Raw genomic sequence first — 20,196 nt, 5'->3', positions numbered from 1 at the left:
TATATATATGTATATATATATATATATACTACTCTTATTTCTCTTACAAATTTTGGAACAGACGAAATAATCCAGAATCTTTTCAGCTTCACACATTTCAGTCTATTTTCGCATCTCTTCGACATTTTTTGAAACTTGGTGCTTGCATTATATTAAATAAATACAGACAAATAAAACCCTCATGAATTTTTAATTTCATAATATTAGTAAATTTATATAAACCTTTTTTTTAATAGAAGGTTATCTGATAAACTCCATACGGTATCGTATTTAATACAGATCTTAATAACTAAACATGTTAGTAACACACAGAACTCAATAGACGCCCCATTATTAAACTCGAAGCAGAATATTTGACGGCTGTCCACACTTTTTATTTTCACATAATGCAACATTGATTTGATTTGATCAGAAGTCGCATTAACTTTTCAACCTGAAAGTCGAGCCTTTGTTTTTATTTCCTGCTTTCCCATCTTGTTTTTCCGCTTTTTTTTTTCTTTTTAAGGATGCCTGTATCAACTGACAGCTTGTGTGGATTACGGCCTTATTAGACTGAGAGGACACAGGAACATGCTTGGGGAAGAGGGAGGGTTCACATCGTGAGACACACAAAGAGCCATGGCGATAAAGATGACAGTGATGACGCATTATTAAGAACGTGTGAAATAAGAGAACAAGGCCAAAATGTTAGCTGGAAATGAGTCAGGTGGGGAGGACGTGAGTTTGGAGGATGAAAGATGGAAAGAGAGTGAAATAAACAGAGAAACTAAGAAAACATTTGGCATCCTGGCTTTTTCCCAGCTGATCCCTGCTTCTAAGCCAGCACAATATGGCTGATGTCTCTGGTGTTCACGTGCTCCGCACGATTGTGCTCTGTGCAGCGGAGGGGCAAGAAGTATTTATTTTCTGAGTTTCATTTAGCCTGCCAACTGTGTTGTGGCTAAAACTGTTTATCGATGGTGTTTATGTGCAAGACAATTCTGCGTTTGCCTTGTTTTGTCAGCCCGGACAGCAGGCCAACACATCCTCATTTTAATGTTTTCATTACATTGTCTCGTGTCCCCAAATTACACAATTTCTTTGTCCTGTCGATTCGGCTGCGTCGTCGTTTGCTTCCATTTAAAAGGAGATCCAGGGTTTTTTGTAATCATGGGAGAAAAGCCTTCTTCATTAAGAGGATATTAGAAAAGGGCAGATCTGGCTGAAGAGAGACAACTTCTTGCTTTATAAACAGAGGAATCGGTCTCAGTCGCTCATAGCCTGGGAGAGGCTAATCACTAAGCAAAACACTACATTTGATGAAGTGTTTCTGGAGGTGTGTGTTGGGGCACTGTTGAGATAGACTCAATCCATCCTTAATGAAAATGCTTTGGGCTGCAGAGCTGAGCTGAGCTGAGCTGAACTCTCTCGGGGATTGATGGTTAGTCGGCGCGTACAGAGTGATAGGCCACCCATCACTAACGGCGATCCTCGCTAAATCCCCATCAATGCAGTGGTTAATCACTCTAACCCCGCTCTCCTTCGCTCCTCTCTCCTGTCTGCCACACACAAAGACACATAAAAATTCATAGCCATGAAGAAGAGGGAGGTTCGGGGATTTATTTCTGCCAAGTATCCACTTCAAGATCCCAGCGATCACCTTGAGGACTTGAGAGGAAACAGCAGCAGTCAGGCGGAGCAGAAATAGGGATCTTACATGTCCTTATGTTCATCAGACGGAGAAGTGTAAAAACAAACTGCAGCAGTAAGCTGTTGACTCCATATGAACGTTTTAAAAAGTAGATTAATGAACTTATAGATATAAACTGCTTATCTTTCATTATTGCATGTGGAGGGATTTTTATATTCCATAAGATGCATCATAGGGCTGGAAATATTGCAAATTATATAAATTATATTCCTTTTTAATATCAATGAGTTGCAATAAACCTGCACATTTTTTCCACCTTCTGACTTTTGTCCATCGTCACAATGTTGTTGAGCTCCAGCGTCTCTGCCTACATTTCTGTACCAGGTGTGGGCTCAACCCAGCAGGCAAAATGCGTGGAACTTGAAATATGATAAAAATTGCATCCAAACAGCCTTTTGAAATGTGATACTGCACTGAAGAAAGAAATATGTCGTTTAGTTCTAATGCAGTTCAACTACCGGTAATTGTTTTATTGCAGCGACAAGAAATGGTTCTGATTGAAGTTCTGCTTGACATTAAGTGCTGTTAGTTCATTTCAGGTTCTTGTATCTATGTGAATTTTAAACTGACTTTATCAGTCACAGATTTGGTCAACATGCATCTCAGAATTAACAAAAAGAGGAGAGATTTCAGCTTAAATACCAAAAATACAATCTCAAACTTATAACATGTAAATGTTATCAATGTTAGAGAGCTAGTAATTGTCATTTTTAAATGATCTACCACTGGACGATATTCTTCAAATATTAGTTGGCTAATATCCTAGCGGACAACAAAACATGGCGAGTGGGGAGGCAGGTATTGATTTATTTTTTTGCTCCTAGATTAACAACGACTCTTAAATCATTCATAACTTTGTGAACAATGAGCTCCAGCCAACAGGTCGACAAACCATAAATGTCTCCACCAGAAAGCAGCTCTGAGAGATGCCTTTTAATAGCAGGATTTTATTCAGGTTGTTCTACACAGTATATTTTGAAGACCTTTTTTCATGCAATAAAATCCACAGAAAACAATCCAGTCATCAAACTAAAAGTAGTCGGTATAAAAAAAAGAAGCTCCTCCTCAAATCCCCTGTAAATACAGCTCTGAATCACACAAGTGTCGAGAAAAATATAGGGCTCAACACTTTGGTAGCGACTTTGCAGCAGCTATTTTGATAAAAGAACAATATCAGCTGGTATTTTGGTTTCATTAATATCAGCTTTCTCTCTAGTGTGGAGCGCCCCAGCAGCCAAGATTGTGTTGAATAACTCGTGGTATATAGAGGGAGATATTAGTTTGTCTGTATTGTGGGATTCATGACGTTTTTTATGCACAGTGTATTTTCTTTTCTTTTTGAAAAGGGCACTGTGTGAATATGTATACGTAATAATGAAAGTTAGTACACCAGAGGAAATCTAGTTGGGTTTCACGCCAAGTTTTTTAATGCAACATGGAAGAAATGTAGTTTCCCTCGCCATTAATCTTCAGAATATCTCAGTGGGATAAGTTTTCATCTGCTAGGGAGTGTTTTTTTTATTACACACTGTTTTCAGTTTGAATTTATTCAGGTTTATAGTTAGGGATATTAAGAAAATAGGCTATTAAAATAAAGCAATTATTTCTAGGTGTTTCTCCCAACATTCAAATTTTCTTTTTGGTGCAGAATCTTTTTAGTGTAATTTCTGAAAGGACTGTGGCGGCCAACCAACCTGCTACCATTTCTCCCAGACCTGATGTAGCTAATATCTCTGCTGTGCTCTTAGCAAAACGTTTTGCATTGAGGCGATATTGTAGTTTTGAAGTTTTTAATTTTCCCCTGGGCATCTTTTTCACACCTGACCTCCAGGTGCATTACTGCCCCCTACTGGGCTGGAGTTTGTTCATCTGTTTTACCAGTGAAATTAGTTTTCAGCCTTGAGTCTTATTTATTTATTTATTTATTTATTTATTTATTTATTTATTTATTTTATCTCACTAAATATCAGAATTACTCTTTTTTTATTGATATCCATCCTCTGAGGAACATTTTAATTGAATGTAATTGCAATGTTGTTGGAAGTGAAAAAACGCCTATCTAAATCCATAAACATTTGAATTGTGTGGTAAAGTTGTTTGGATTGATAAAACAGGCTTGGAAAGGATAATTTTTAATGAATTTTCTTCAGATTAATTTCTGAAAGGATGAAGTTTAGATTATGCACACAGACCTAAGCGTGATCAGCTCCGTACTGTGTGAAACCTTTGGTCACTCGCTCTCACAAAGCGAGCTTGGATTGCGTCGAACAGGTGTGAGGAAGGGCTATGGGGTCGCTATCTCGCTCAGGTTGGACCTAGTAATTTAGCTGAACGGAGGGATTTGCTCCTCCCTGCTAAGACAGGCGACACAAAAGATCTCACTTTGAAAGTGGAGAGGGAACACAGGGGTATGGACAGTTTAACTAAGATGAAGGAGTTCAGTTGGCCAAAATGCCTACTTTGATTAGTCTTTACACTTGGTCTAATTGAGCATGCATGTTTGTGAGCATAAATCCTCCTTTGCCTTTGGGTTCAAACTTAAATTCAGGTTGGGACACCAGTATTCGAGTGTGTATCAGGTTCTTTTTTTTTTTCTCCCCCTGTTCCTCTCTGGTTGTAAAACTCTCGCTATCCTCGGACTCATTCCTCCCTCTAGACTGAATTAGCTTGTCTTCTCAGCATGAGTGTTTAATCTTTTCAGGCTGGTGAATCGGCCCAGTGAATGAGTCCCCAGGTCCTTCTCTCTAGGAGCCCTGGAGATTATTCTAAAGCACTAATCGTTGAGCAAACACAGCAGTGCTCTCCCATTCCCATTCTACACAGGCCACAGTATAGCACAACTTCTTCTTTCTCTTCTCTTCACATCTTACGCCCTGTGTAGATTTCTTTGCTTTCTGGCGCACGTAGCCTAGATTACTGGTACTGAGAAACAGGCCCCTTAACTCCCACCATCGCAGCCCCGCTTAAAATGAACCAGGCACCAGATTGAGAGTTGTTCTTGTTTGTTCTTTTATACGGCGCAAAGTGACATGTAATTTAAAGAGCATTATTTCCAACATTGTCCCCTCAAACCCTTTACGTTTGTGGGTGTATTTGTTTTTTAATTAGATTGTCAGAAGGGAAAATCTAGCGGGCTTATATGTTGGTGTCAATATCCTCGGATTTGGAGCTTCGTCAATATTGTCTGGCCTTGCTGCTACTAACCTGAGCAGGCTGCTGGCATTTGGTATAAAATAAATAGAGTGATTTGTCTGTTTTGTTTTTGCTATATCTGCCTCGCATCCAAGAGAAGTTTTATTTACACCGCTTTCCACTTGATTGTGTCTGCTATTTGCTGTTTTTGTCGGCGGTGCCCTTGTTATGAGCTGCTCAAATCTCTTCACCTAATTGTCTTTAATGTCGATTCATGTTCCTTTGCTGTCTCTCCAATATGGAGGCACCCATATGTGGTGAAACGATGGCAAATAATAGATTAACCTAATTTAGAGATGCACCAGTTGACCATAGATTATGAGGGAGTAATATTTTTTTGATCAGTAATCAGCAGGTCCGATGCTGTTCAGCACATTCAAACTAATACATCCCTGCCATTTTCTGTTAATTAATCCGTGATGCACTTTTGGTTGAGTGCAATAGAAGTTATAAAATGAGGGACATGCACTATATGCATGAATGAGATTAATGTGTTTCTTCATTAATTTTCTCTTGGAGTCAAACCTAGTATGACTGTAAATATTATGTGACATCTCTGTCTTTGAACTGGTCAAAATCAGCTCAATCACTGCATCTCAAGACTAAAAGAACAAATTTATGACTACGTGTCATTCTGGGTTTTTTTTTTTAATAATATATCCAGTTGCTTGCATTTTATTATCTAAATGGCAATTATTTTCTCTGTTTTTATGCAAGTTAAACATTGTTACTTCAAAATATTAGTTTTAGTTGCTTTTTTAAAAAAAATCTCTGCTGCCCATGGCCACTACACTGTGTATGTTTGCTTATTCTAAAAATGAGTCTTCTTCCAAATTAGAAAAAGAAAAGGAGTCTCATATCACTTAGGCAAATACCCTGAAGGCTTAAAGGATACACTCGGCTGATATTTTTGTCTTTTTCTGCCGCTAATTTCTTTTCTTTTTTTTTTTCTTTCTTGCAGAGAAAGCTGTTGGCCATCTACCTCCACAATGACGACAGCGTCCTCAGCAACGTCTTTTGTTCCCAAATGATGTGTGCCGACTCTATCGTCTCCTACCTGAGCCAGAACTTCATCACATGGGCCTGGGATGTCACTAAAGAAGCTAACAAAGCCAGGTGCAGCATCAAAATCCTCTTTGTTTCCATGGTTACGGCGTGTCCACTCATTAGAATTAATGCCATATATGCATTTCCTATTTAAAGGGGATATGATTGATTTTCATTGATTTACTTGATTAATTTAATTTAAAAAAATGTTGCATGAAAGATCTAAGTTTAATGAAAGTTTAAAAAGTTCACACATTTTCTGGGTAAGCTCCATAGCGTAGCTTCCTTTATGATCAAGCGCATTATATATGTCAAGGCCAAACGATAAGATCGGAAAAAAAATCACATCCAGTCATTTTAAAGTTCAGTAAAAGTCACGCCTCCAGCAAACTATCACATAATTCACCAGGCTAGTCCTAAACTGAAGCCCCTTTCCAAAACTTAAAGGGAGCTAAACTTGTACAAGCTGTGATTAAATAAAATCCTGATTTCACTCCAGTGATCCTGCCTTCGGTAACAGATGGAAACGCAAGTCTTAGACTTGGACTCTAGATGCACTTAATCAAAAACAAAATTGGAGTCTTGACTTGGACTAATGAACAGTCTCTTTCTCTCAACTGATCAGGGGTGAAAGTTACCTTCCATCGTATTGACAGGCCGTCGCTCTGATGGGAGCACACACGTTTTCAAAGGGAGACCATGTTTTTGTTTGAGGATCGTTAGTGGCTTCCAATCATCTGTTCATGTTTTAATTGCTGCTTCATAATAATGACCACACTTGTTCTCTTGTTGGACTGAATTGTAAATGTTTGGCTGTATAACTGCTCGGTGCACCAGGACCTTTGGGGAACATTAAATCATGTTCTGTTGATGAAACGTCGGGTGTCACAAAACCTGCAGTAGAAATCAGTTAAGATGTCTTCACCAGTTTCACTCTCTCTTCCTTCATTCTGTGTTTTGAAGCTTGGAGGTTGCATGCTAACAAAAGGCGTTGTGTTTGCACGGCGAGGCCCCTGATTGGGCATTTTGACTGAGCTGTCTGAATAGAGGGTCAGTGGGAGATGAAGGACTCCCTTGGAATCCAAACATCTCTATCACTGCATTTGTCCTGAAAGTCCAAACTTTTGTGCCCTGTTTTGGTGAAGTGCTGTTTTTTTTTTTGTTTTTTTTTTGTATTAGACAGTAGATTGTTTTTTTTAAATACATTTTTTTTCTATTTCTCTTATTTATTTCTGTGGTCTAACATTCCCCCTCTCTCCCCTAAACTTGCCGAGTTAAGCCTGCCCTCTGGTAGTAGCCACTTAAGAAAGACTCGCACCCTGACCTTTTCCCTCCATTATTTCTTTTAAGGAAACTCCCTCCTTCCTCCATTCCACTCTCCTTTCTCTCCGATTGGCCTCCTTTGCTTTTTGCCCCAGCTGAGCCTTTTTATCGCACATTAAAAGAGAGGCAACATCTGGAGCTTTTCAAGGCACACAGCTAGTCGCAGCTTTGCCGCTAACGCATGCATGCACTTGTGCAGGCTAACCCGCTCACAAATGCACGGCTGCTCTGCATTCTCACGCTCTCTGGCTGATCCAGACTGACTGGTGATTGGCATTAGTCACACAGGCTGTTAGAAAGGTATCCTAATTGTGTGAGTGATAAACCTGCTGATACTGGAATGTGCTATTCTTCACAGGCTTCCTTGGCAAATGATTAATTATGCATAAAAGCGGGGCTGGTGATTGGATGCCGGAGTTTTTTTCAGAAATGTGGGGAAAGAGTTGTACAGTCAGTATTCTGTCTCACAGGGCCTGGCCAACACTATAACATCCCATTTAAGGTTTTCACAGTTCGTCACGTTACGGCCACAAACCCCAAAAGCATTTTTCACTTTGTATGATAGAACTAAACAAAGTAGTTCATAATTGTGAAAGGAAACTAAAATAATAAATGTGTTTCCAGCATTTTTAATAAAAATCTGAAGTGTGACATGCGTTTGTATTCAGCACCCTGTTCCCTTTTTCCCCTGGACTCACTCAAGCTTAGCCAAAGGGCTTCTTGTTCGCATTAGTGAACAAGAGGAACACAGCAGACGGATTTGGGTGAAAGACGTGAAGGCGCTGCATCAGAATTAGATTTTAAATAATAATCTAAGTTTTTAGCATTTCTTGGCACACTGAAGGACTGGTAGGGCAGGTAGAGCATTAATCATAACAGCAGCAAAAGTAACTCTGGAGGAGCTGCAGAGATTCACTGCTTAGGTGGTAGTATCTGTGCCAGGGGGAAGCATTTGACATGGACTCCACAAATGTGTGCTTCATGGAAGACTGGCAGAAAGAAAACAACTGTTGGAAGAAAGTCGAAAGAAATCCTTTACCAGATTGCCACAAACTATTAAGGGGACTCGGCACACATGTCAAAGAAGGTGGGGTCAAAGTGCAATTTTTGGGTCATTTTTTTTTTTTTAGTCCGTTCGGTGGAAAAGCAACACCTAATATATGAAAGGTTAGTGATGCCAGTGTGGATGCAAGAGTTCAGCAGTGACATGGAAGGTGGTCCCTGTCGCACAATCCTGGAAGAAAACCTGAACACATGAGGCTGCGTTGGAGGTTCACCTTCTAGGAGAACAGCAGCCCGAAATTTACAACCAGAACTACAACAGAATGGCTCAAACCCAGAGGTGAAAATAATGCAGAAATACTGAACTCGTATTGTTACTTTGATAAAAATAAATAAAAAATACCTCCGTAAAATGCTACTCAAATAAAAGTAGAAAATTTCCTCATAAAATTTTACTTTACGTAAAAGATACTTAGTCACTTTTTCATGGACAGAAGAAAGTTCTGTATGTGTATTTGACAAAGGAAAAGAGGAGCTATTGATCACACACTGGTTATAATTAAAATGCAACACAAAATAAAACAGTTACCACATAACTTATATGCTATGTAAGTTACCATATAAGTTACCATATAAGTTCATGATTATGTGGGATTTTAATGAGGCATACATTTCCAATATCTTCTGTCAGCTGCTGTTTAGGTTTCTCTACAGCTGATCAGCATCTTTCTGTCACTCCAAACCCTCTGCATCCTTCACTGCATCTGTGAAGCTTCTGTGGTTCTCCTCTCCCTCAAACTGGCATTTCTGATCTTCATCTCATATTTTTGTTGATTTTATCCACGCCGTCCCTCCAATCTAATAGTTTTAAAAAATTGACTGTTGTCTTTTTCATACGTATAAACAGGTCCTTTAATTACAGCCAATGGTTTTCTTTTTTCTCAGAGATTAACTTTATCTAAACGTAAAGGGTTTTTACTAGTGCCTTTGTCTTGCAATTGATGCAAAACCAGGGGATCTGATACAAAGTCGAGACTTTGATCTTATTTGACTAAACTTAAATTAAAGGAATAAATATCAGTCTGTAAGTGGGCAAAGCTGGTAAATATACTATGATAAAAAAAAAAGCTGTAAATGCACCATAAGGTATTTCTGCAAATAATATTATTAGGAAGCATAAAAATGTTTGTTTACTTCACTGTACATGAAGTAACTTGTTGTTGGTCTAGTGATATAATAAATAAATAAAAATTTACTATTAAAATTATAATCAAAAACTCTAAAAGTTAAAAGCCACGAATACTTTTTTAATGCACCGTATTTTAAAGGCTCTAACAGCGATATCATATGTTCACATAAAAAATTTTTTTTTGTTGTTCTTCCTCATATTTAACCCACACAGTCAGCTGACAGTGTAATTATTCTGCAGTCCCAAAGTGAAAACTGAAGGCTTCACTTCTCACAGACCAATTTGCACACCTGTTCAGTATGCCTGACTACTCTTTTTGACATACGCCAACCTGAAAACATAACTGGCTTTTGAGGGAGAACAAAATGTCACTTTCAAATCAAAACTTGTCCATGTTAGCTCTGAAACAAAGTGTGTACGACACAGTGAGCTATCGGAGCATCCGGTTCCCAGACTGCTAACCGTACAGGTGGCTTGCAGAAACATTCCCCGCAGTGCTACTGTACTAAGCTGATTCATCAGCTGCTCACTGGAGCAAACGTCAGCTGCTCCCTGTCGGTTCATATCTTAATACGTGAACTGGACCTGACGAAATGCGAGGCGACAGCGCGGGGAAACATTAACTATTTTTGCTGTAGAGATGAGTACAAAGAAAATAAGATGGGATGGGTGACAAATTAGAAGCTGTCAATCACGTTGTCCGTTGACACGGAGTCTTAAATACGCTGGCTGCGAGTTTTGTCAGGTGTTTTCTTTGATGTTTCGTGGAGTTTTCGTGGACTTTGTGTGGACTCAATTACCTTCTTTGCCATGTTAGATTAATCCTGGATGATGTTGCTGAACTGCTCACCTCACTTCCTGGAGCAACTCTGCTTCCTCTTAGCCTCAGCGTGCTGTCCGTACTTGTTTTCCACCCGAATGCAAAAATGTTTTAAGTCCGAGATGCAGCTTAAATCACAGTGGAAATGTAGTCGATGTGGTGCCGTGTGTCTTAGTTGTACAGTTTTGATGTTGCCGTTTTGTCTGTTTTCATTCGGGAAGACTGACTTCCTTCGATTTTGTGCTGGAAACCAAAGCAGCTTGGCTTGTGCTTGGTTAGAGCTTTAAGATTAGGTTACCCTTCAAGTTGTTGTCCATTGTTCTCTGGCCTTTCATTACAGGTTAGAGTTTCCCTGTGGGCTATTGTTATGGTGTGGCTGGGTCGAGGGCTGAACAGGGACAAATGTCAGATCAAAATGATCCATAAGATTAGAGTGACCCATCTCTTTCATTGCAAGTCAAGGGTGACTCGGAGTTCATTTGGGAAAGTTCTGACTGAATTACAGCCCGAGAGAAGCACTTCACTTCCCTGCTTTTTTACTATTACATCCCACTTTTTGGAGATTATTACTATCACATGGAGATTTGGTGGTCAATTTCTCAGCCTGAAAGTTGGTCAAGCAGCTTCTATAGCTTTGACTTCATCTTTAATGAGTTACACCTCTCTCTCAGGCAGCTGCCTTTCTATCTATGCTCTCTCTCTGACCTGCCCCTCCTCCACCCATTCTATTACTTCTCCATTTTACCACTCAGTTATTAAAGTAGATCTTATTAAAAGGCGGGAGAAAAAGCTAATCTATATTTGCATTCAGTCTATAGCAATTCATTAATATTATGACATTTACAGGGAGCTTGGCGGGGCCCCGGCTGCCGGCTACCCTTTTCCCGCTCTGAAATGTTAATTTAAAAAGTTCTGTCTTTGTAATGGAATAAGAAATCCTCTCTTGCCCTATCAATTCTGGGCGCCTGGTGAGGAATACTAATTCATCTACGCTTCCAATTGAGATAGCATGTCACTCTGATGGAATAAGAAAAAGCCGAATTGGTTTTAAAGTCCTTAATACCGTGAATTGTGTGTGTTTTTCATTTCTCAACGCAGCCTGGGAGGAGCGTACCAGTTCCATTTGTTGTGAAAAATACGTGCGCATGCTTGTGAATTTTGCGTCTCCTTTTTGTACTACTTCAAGTTACAAGTTCTGACGAGATGATTGCATTTCTAAGCAAATAAGTTGGAGTGTGTTTCTTTGTTTTTCAGACTTCTCACCATGTGTACGAGGCACTTTGGCAGCGTGGTAACACAGACTATACGGACGTACAAGACAGACCAGTTCCCCCTGCTCCTTATAGTCATGGGCAAACGCACATCCAACGAAGTTCTAAATGTTATTCAAGGTGAATCAAAGAGAAATGCCGTCTTTAACGTTTAAAAACCATGCGCCGGAGATTTTATTTTCTGAATTTTTCTCCAGGCAATACAACAGTGGACGAGCTGATGATGAGGTTAATGGGAGCGATGGAGATTTTCACAGCACAACAGCAAGAAGACATCAAAGACGAGGTACGGCTGGAGCTTGTGAATTTGATTGCAGCATCTTCTACCGTTTGATCTCAGAAGTTATTTTTAAAAGTCTGAAAATTAATTATATCGTGTAAAAAGCAAATCTAAATTCATGTTTGTTTGCTATGAAGCCTTAATGGGGATGTTTCAATTTGTTATGTTTGACTTTGGAGAAGTTTTAAAGTATGATGGGACGTATTTAAGCCATTAACTGTGGTTCAGTCCTACATACGCAACTTTTTTTGTCATGACAATTTTTTAACTACAGTATCTACAGATGACAGCTTGTCACACTGGATTAGTTGGTAAATATTAAAAGAGTCAGCCAACCAAACTGATTGACTAACAATGTGGTTGTGAGATTCATAACGTCTTTGTTGCATAAGTTATTATCAGCTAATGGGACTCTCTCACACACACACACACACACACACACACACACACACACACACACACACACACACACACACATGCACACAGCCTGAGGGTTAAACTTGTTCCAGTCAGTTCCTTGGTACTGAGCTGCAGCTTTTGTCTCTGTGTTGTTAATATTTGAACAATTTACTGGCTTCTTTTGGATTTGTCACTGTTGGTGAAAGACAACCATTAGTGACAGCTTATAGCAAGAGGAATGTACGTGCAGCGTCGCCTACGCCCAGAATGGTTAGCTGGAGTTTTATTATTATTGTTGCCAAAGGGAAAGCAGTTTATTGACATCAAGAGGATACTTTTCTTATTTTCATAGACATGAGCGTGTTTTTCTACAATATCCATCCTCTTTTTGGGTAAAATGCTCTGCAAGCAAAAAGTCTTCAAATGTTAAATATTGTTCAAACACAAGCTGCTGCACCAGAGAAGTGCAGAGAGTAAACACTCTAAAACTGGCATGAAACGAAGACTTAGCATTTCACAGAATGGTTAAGAAGATATTAGTAGACATTTGGTGTGGGTGGCACTTGGTGATATGTACACATTTTTGTTTCAACCAAAGAGCTATTGACATGTGACATATTCAGTCTGGCAGATTTTTCAAATCTTTTTTTTTCTCCAATTAATTTGTTTTGCATTTTTCTATTATTACTATTATTATTACTTCCTGGGATATGAAAGTTTTTCCATGTTACAAATGTAAATCAAAGATATTTTGAGTAAAGCGATTGTTACTGAGAAAGGATCTTCTTTGGGCCAGGACAAGAACCTTTCTCAAGTTCATGTGTTTTGGGGTCTTGTTAACGAATGAGATGGATGAATTAATGGATCTTCTTTGTGTGAGAAATAACTCACAAAATGAAATATTTAAGTGGATAAGTAACCATGACGGAATAGGTTGTTACTTAACATGTTCATTAACCGTATTACTTCAGTTTCCTTGAAATGAAAGGACCATCTTCCTTTCATCAGTGAATGAACTCATCTTCAACTTTGCTCATTTTGTCATTCTTGTCAAAGAGCATATTGGTGAAACTCCTTGTTTTCTTTGATTTCTTTACCCTCTTTCCCAGTGAATGCTTAGACTGAGACTCACTCAACCCAGGCATAACTCCATGACTCTTCCCTCAGTGTCTGTCTGGATCTGTAGCAGCTGCACTTTGACTCCAAGCAGCCTTAGTGAGACAACAGTCATTCCTGGGGTTGTCTGTGTTTTAGCTTAGCGGTTACTAACTGGGTGACTGTTCAGGTTTTGTGGTCTGCATCTGTCAGCGCTACAAGTTTTTTTTCTTTTAGGTCGTTCTCAGGCCATGTCGCATAAACATGTTATAAAGTGGGAAAATAGTCTCCACACATTATACCGGAGGGCCCTTGTACTGCACATGCATATAAAAACATTCTCTGTTGAAGAAGTCTGAAGTAGTCATTTTTGTATTTTTATGATGTTAAGCACTTTGAAATGCCTTATTGCTGAAAAGGTGCTATGCAAATAAAATTTGTATAATTAATAAATTACTAATTAGAACTTCTTAGAAATTTGGATTGACTTTTTTTTTAAAAGCAAAAAAGTAAGCTGATGCTTTGTTTACATTTATTTTTGAAGAATGTTTAGGGGGTTTCAACAATTATGCAGCTGGTAACTTTATAGAAAAAGTGACATGTCAAATTAATGGTTAGAATTTGGAGGATCCTACATTTTTCATTGAGATGAAAAATGTAGGATCCTCAGTTGTTTTGGATGAATGAATGAAAATATTTATTTTAAGGGTTTTTTTTACAGCAAACTTGCCTGGACTTGTATGTACACTAGAGTGCTTTGTTGACTCAACTCGTTATGAGAACAAAGAATTTGGGACCTGAAATCGATCAAAAGTGCCTGCCATCAAATTGATCTTTAATTCTGTTTCATCTTCATTTTTCATAATGCGTGAGAAACAATTTTCTAGTCAGTCATATGTGCGTTCCCTTCTACACTTTCCATACTTCCAGTTTTGCAAAAATATAGACTATTATTCGCAGCTGCGAATAATAGTCTACATTTTTTTCTATCAAACTTTTAGTGTTCAGAGCTAAAGAAGCAACCTTAACCGATTAGTGAAAATGTACCAAAAAAAATAACACTGACAAAAGGCCTAATGTTGTTTTCCACAAAGTAAATCAAAATTCTCCAGATCGGAGTGTCATATGTAGACTTTAAATACTATGCAAACCATTGTATTCTTTTTTTTTTTATTTACATTTTCTCCAGCATCCCAACTTTTTCTGGAAGCAGCTTAATCTCTGAGCTGCTTGGTCCCAAAATTGAAAAGCAAATTAAGAAGAGCCGTTTAAATTTCTTATTTTGTTTGCAAACATTGAATGTGTGACAGCTTGATTTTTTTTTTCTTTTTCTTTTTTCCCTCAATACCAAGTGTATCATCAACACTAAAAGATGCCACATGTCGTGCCAACTTGAACAGTAGCCATGATTTAATTGTGGAAAATCTGTTTCTTTTTCTTTTTTTCCTGCGAAGTTAAAGCTCTCAGAATCACAGTCTTTGTGCGGATACATGTTAGAGGAACATTTTTGCCTCATGATTCTTCTAATTAATGCGTTAAAAGTTATTGGAAGATATTTAACAAATGCTAAAGGGAGCATCGTACGTCACACACTCTGACCTGCTTGCGTGACTCGGGCTCAGTGTATTGATGGCAGGCACTTTTGAAGCTTTTGTCCCTCTCTGCCATTCTTTTACAGTTTCCTTTCACTGTTCCTCTATTATGTCAACCCAAAGCACAAATGTATCGTTGCATTCTCCGATTCAATGCGACAATAGACGCTGCCATTTTGCTTAGCCGCCTAGCTGCACAGTAGCCCTCTGATCGTCACAATGAGCGTACTTTGCCATATCCGGGTCGGCACACAGCATGGGCCTTCAGAAAACAGAAAACTAATGGCTGTGCAGTGTTAACACAATGGGACACTCGTAGTTAGACCGAGTCTTTATGAAACACTTTGTAGCCACAGCAGGTAGAAAGAGAAAGGCCTCCTGTCCCCTTCCCTCTGTACAAACAGGAAGAGAGGGGCAGAATGAATGAAAGAGAAAGGGAGGGTGAAACTCAGAATGGGAGACATAAAAGAGGTTCGGGGTCTGGTAAATGACAGCCCAGTCACAATGAAATCCCTTCTACTGCTACTCTTTCATACCTGATGTTTGTACGTAACCACACTTGACATGCAGCATTTTCTTTTGCCCCGGTTCTTCCTGGCTTCTATAACCGGCACCTCAGCTTAGATGTTTTGTTCTTGTTATGTCCTTTTATTATGTTGTTAGTTAAACAGGCCTGACTCTCTTTCTCCCTCCGCCCAGGACGAGCGCGAGGCCAGGGAGATGGTGAAGAGGGAGCAGGATGAAGCCTATCGCTTGTCCTTAGAGGCTGACAGAAAGAAGGTACGTCCAGAACAAAGAGTGTTTCCACGTTTAGTGTGTATTTGATCCCCCCACCCCCCAGCCAAGGCACTCTTTTTGAAATCTTTGACAGTCTGAATCTGTTGCATGATGATTTGCCCCTTATCACTTTTTTTTTCTTGATAAAATAACAAATTTTAATGTACTTTATTAGGATTTTATGTTACAGGCCAACACAACATTATTTTTAAAATGTGGAGTTATTAGACAATGACCCATTTTGTTTTTATATTTGATGTGGATTTGCATGTAAATCCATATGGAAGTATTTTGGGGTTTTCTTCCAGCTTTTTGCATCTTGACACAGCAGTTTTTGCCTATTTTTTGGATTTAACTTATAAAATATTATTTCACTGCAGTATGCATCAGAATATGCCAGACCAGAAATTAAAATGTTTCTTGATTTTGCTGTTGCAACATAAAAAAAAGAGAAATATCACTTAGTTGTTTTTTTTTTCTTGTTGAGAAGTTAAACAATAATGCCACCACTTTTCTTTAAGGATGCTTTTAGAATGACTTTCAGTGTTGGTTTTCTGAAACGTGGCACATTTTACATGTGGGCTGAAAAGTACATTCTTCCAAATAATACGATCATTGTGTTGTTTGTGGCAAACTGCGAAAAAGACTACTAACTGCTTCTTCATATTTACTAATATGATCACATTTGAGGTCAGTTGTTTGCACGTAGAGATATCAGAGTAAAGGAAGCTAAAAAAGCACATCCAATGCTTTTTCTGTCAGTATTTGTTGAAATTTTGAAAAAAACCATGTATAATTTTTCCTTCGCGCCACTCTGTCACAATCAGATCTCAATAAAACACATTGAAATTGGTACAAATACTTTTGCAAGACACTGCACTACTTCATGTGTAATTCGATTTGTGTATTCTGGATTAAGGACCTTGTGCATATCAAAGGGGACCAGGTGGTTTAGATCACTGATAAAACAGGATGAATAATTAAACAAAGCAAAGTGACACAGTCTTGGTAGTCTGCATAGCAGCCATTTGTGTTTTGTTGACCCATTTAATGATTTTTTTTTTTTTTTCATTGCCAGAGAGAAGCCCAGGAAAGAGAAGAAGCGGAACAGGTCCGCCTGGAACAGATGAGAAAAGAGCAGGAGGAGGAGAAAGAGGTGAGAACAGAGACTCTCCACCTTATTTTTATGCATTTCCGAGCGTTTGCTCTGATCGGTTAATTAGATGGTTGTTTCGGAGAACCCTGCCAGTCAATGGGCCCTGTGTGGTGAGGTTTCACAGCCAGATATCTATTTCAAATGAAGGAAATATCCTAATTATATCCAGTGCTTGTTAATGTCACCTTCCATAAACACTGTCATTGTTCTGTGCAACTGCTTTCTATTGGTGACGCAGACAACAACCATATTCAAACCTAGCGGGACAAAAGACGGCAGCAGGTCGAGGAGACTGGCCGATGCACAAACAAATGCACAACCTAAGCAAACACGCATATTCACTTGAAAACAATTATTGTCTGTAAAATAGGGGCAAATACACACAGGCAGACACAATGCCACGCACACGGGAAAGTAATAATTGTCAGTAATGAAGGCAGCGATGTTGTTCCGTCCAGATTAATACAGTCTAGTCCTCACTGATTGCTGTTTACTCAACAGCAGAAAAGCCCAAGGCAGCCACAGGTATTGGGTGACCCGGCTCGCTCAGATGATTCGTCACTTGAGTTAAACAAATGACAACAAAGGAGCTCCTGAGCGCGGCTTCTTAATTATATCACTGTAGTGCGCCAACAATGCACAGTGAAAACAGTACATAATGCCACAAATGGTCCACCTACTGTCCTCCATGTAGTTCTGCTGAAATTAATTTTCTCCTCACAAAACTTCTGTGGTATTTACTGGCGCTGCTCAGCTGACAGACTGTTAAATGGCTTTTTACTTTATCTAACCAGCAGACACAGGGTTGTTTCTGATTATGTTTTTCTACATTTATCAATAAATCAACTCTACTTATGAGCTAGACGGCAAAAATCTTTAACCCACCAAGAAGTGTCGCAAGCATCCAGTTACTTAAAACAAAACATTAAATCACCATTTTAAAGACCTAAAAACATCCATTTAGAATAGAGACGACCTGGTCAGAGTTTTGTGATCAATATCTCTCCAGTTTTGTAAACCTGCCAATACCAATTTTAGGCATTCACGGCTTTTCTTTTAGAACAGTGCGCTGCAAAAACACAAAATCTGAAGTATTTTTTATCTAGTTTGCAGTGCAAATATCCTAGTACACTTGAAAAAGACAAAGCTAACTTACAAGTCTGTTTTCAGTAAGATATAAGGAAATATTCTAAGTAAATAATTCCTTAAAATTTATTTTTTAAAAAGTACAAATTATAAGTGAAATAATCTGCCAGTGAAAATTGTACTTTTTAAAATCAATAATAAGCAATTATTGGTTTAAAACAGCTCATATTTCTTGCTGAAAACTTACTTGTAAGTTAGTTTTGTCTTTTTTCACGTGTAGTAAGACGTTTGCAATAGAAACAAGACATAAAAATACTTGGTAAGAGTTCATGTTTTTTAAGTGTAGTTAACCTCAGTAAAGAAAACTATGCTTAACTTTCTGTTTGTTATGAGTTGTCATTTTTTTGTATCAGGAGCAGAGGCAACGTCACACTGTGTGCGAGATTAGTCACTGTAAAACAGAACAGGACATTAACGATTAGCATATCTAGCATATTTAACTGTAAACAATAGACTCTGTTGTTTCTCTGAGATTTTTGGTTTTCTTTTTTTTTTTTTTTTTTTTTGTCAAAAAGACCCCCAACTTTATTAATTTCAACTTATTCCATTATATACAGGTTTAAAGCTTTACTGTAACACATTCAGGTTCTCTAGTTTCTCTCATTCCTTGTTTATAAACAGCAGCCTGAGTAGGCAATAGATATAGATACAGTTTACTGATCGTCATACCTTTTGCATATTTTTTTAAGCATCTCACTCACACTGAAAGTTGCAAACTTTAAGTCTTCAGTCAGTTACAACTTCCCTCCAAAGAGTGTTGCTATTGATACAACCTGTTAATAACCAGGTATTGTGTTCAGTGAGGGGAAAATGACCTGGTTGGAGTTTATGATCAGCTGATAGTCTAACTGAAAATGGACCAGTTCTAGTCACCACCACAAGTCCCATTTATAATTCAGAAGGATTTCATTCATAAATATAGGAGGAAATCTATTTAACAGCGATAGATGATATTACAACTTTAATGGCTTTTTTCCATGTTCTGCTCAGCTGAGAAATCAATCTGCTTTATGTTTTACTAAAAGACAAACCTTCACAAGCTTAGTAGACTTTACATAAAATAAAATATGTATATTAATGAGTAAATTGATGTAGAGCAAATTTATTTAAATGCCAAGTTTATTCTAATCTTTAATCAATTTAAAGTTGCTTCCCCTATCAGAACAATTAATAGCGGCTACTCTGTTGAAATGTTTATACTTTTTTTCTTAAGCAGTAATTATTACTTTCATTCTATGACACATCTGCATTGTGTCGCCTGACTGATGAGAATGAACGAAAGAGAAACGGCGTGCTCCACCCTTTTACAACAAACAGTTTCACATTTTGTTAGTTCACAGTTTTCATTTGAGTCTTATGAGGCTCCGATCTGGCGTGCTGTGGGTTGGAGGAAGTGCAGACGCAACAAAAAGCTCAGGCTGCCACCAGAGAGAGGGCAATGCTAGAGGGAACGCCATCCCTGTGATTTTGTGCCTTTGTGCAAAGAAAAGGGAGATGAAAGTAAGAGCCTCTGAATTGGGGGCGGGGTTGTATGTAAGCTGGCATTATTATTTACCTCCTTCATGGGGTCTTAGCATACAGTTGTGTGGCTGTCAGGTGCTCCTCTTCCCCCCTGCTCGTCATCTGTTTGCTCTCTGCGGTTAGCCGAGCGGAGCTGCTGATGCAGGTGAATAGACGGAGAGATGCTCCTGATTATTTGTGCCGGCCTTCCTGGGCCCGGCGATTCACCAGACGCGTGTGCTGTGGTTTCTTGTAGGACGCTATCTCCCTTTTATGGGTGGATGTGCTTCTCTGTGGTGCTCACTCACTGCATTTAAATGTCCAAAATGCACACTTCTGTCTGCTACGTGTGTGTGTGTGTGTGTGTGCGCGTGACTCTGTCCCCGGGGGCCCCTTTAACTCAGTCAGCATCAGCTCGTGTACCTGGGGGAGCTGATGGCGGAGCGGCACGCGCCCTACCCTGCCCACCCAACACCAGAAGCTGCTAATGAGCTACTGTTGTACACTCTTATGAAATATAATTGCATTATGGTGTGTAAATAAAGCCGGGGCTTGTTGTCACAGCATATGCTCCCCGGCTGGCCAAACAGGAACAACAAGCGGGGGAGGCGGGTGAGAAGGAGGTGAGGGGTGAGGAGCAGAGAGACGTGGGACGCTCAGGGGAGCAGCTGAAGCACGTTTTTCTGGAAACTCTGGAGAATTGATTAGCTTTGCTGT

At 39.0% G+C, this 20,196-nt stretch overlaps 1 protein-coding gene across 1 annotated transcript in view; it reads left to right on the top strand.

Annotated features, from left to right (window-relative positions):
- faf1 (Fas (TNFRSF6) associated factor 1) overlaps positions 1-20,196 on the top strand; it is a 76,880-nt gene that overhangs the window by 44,279 nt on the left and 12,405 nt on the right. The window contains exons 13-17 of the mRNA XM_015038352.1: positions 5,844-5,998; positions 11,518-11,654; positions 11,732-11,820; positions 15,600-15,680; positions 16,756-16,833. Of these exons, the coding sequence (XP_014893838.1) occupies positions 5,844-5,998; positions 11,518-11,654; positions 11,732-11,820; positions 15,600-15,680; positions 16,756-16,833 (540 nt within the window). The remainder of the gene's footprint in view (positions 1-5,843; positions 5,999-11,517; positions 11,655-11,731; positions 11,821-15,599; positions 15,681-16,755; positions 16,834-20,196) is intronic.

This window comes from Poecilia latipinna, unplaced genomic scaffold (genome assembly GCF_001443285.1).
Source record: "Poecilia latipinna isolate Pla-1442-1.1 unplaced genomic scaffold, P_latipinna-1.0 Scaffold439, whole genome shotgun sequence".
Lineage (NCBI taxonomy): Eukaryota > Metazoa > Chordata > Actinopteri > Cyprinodontiformes > Poeciliidae > Poecilia > Poecilia latipinna.
The sequence above is the reverse complement of the archived record's forward strand: the minus strand, read 5'-3'. Positions and strand labels throughout refer to the sequence as shown.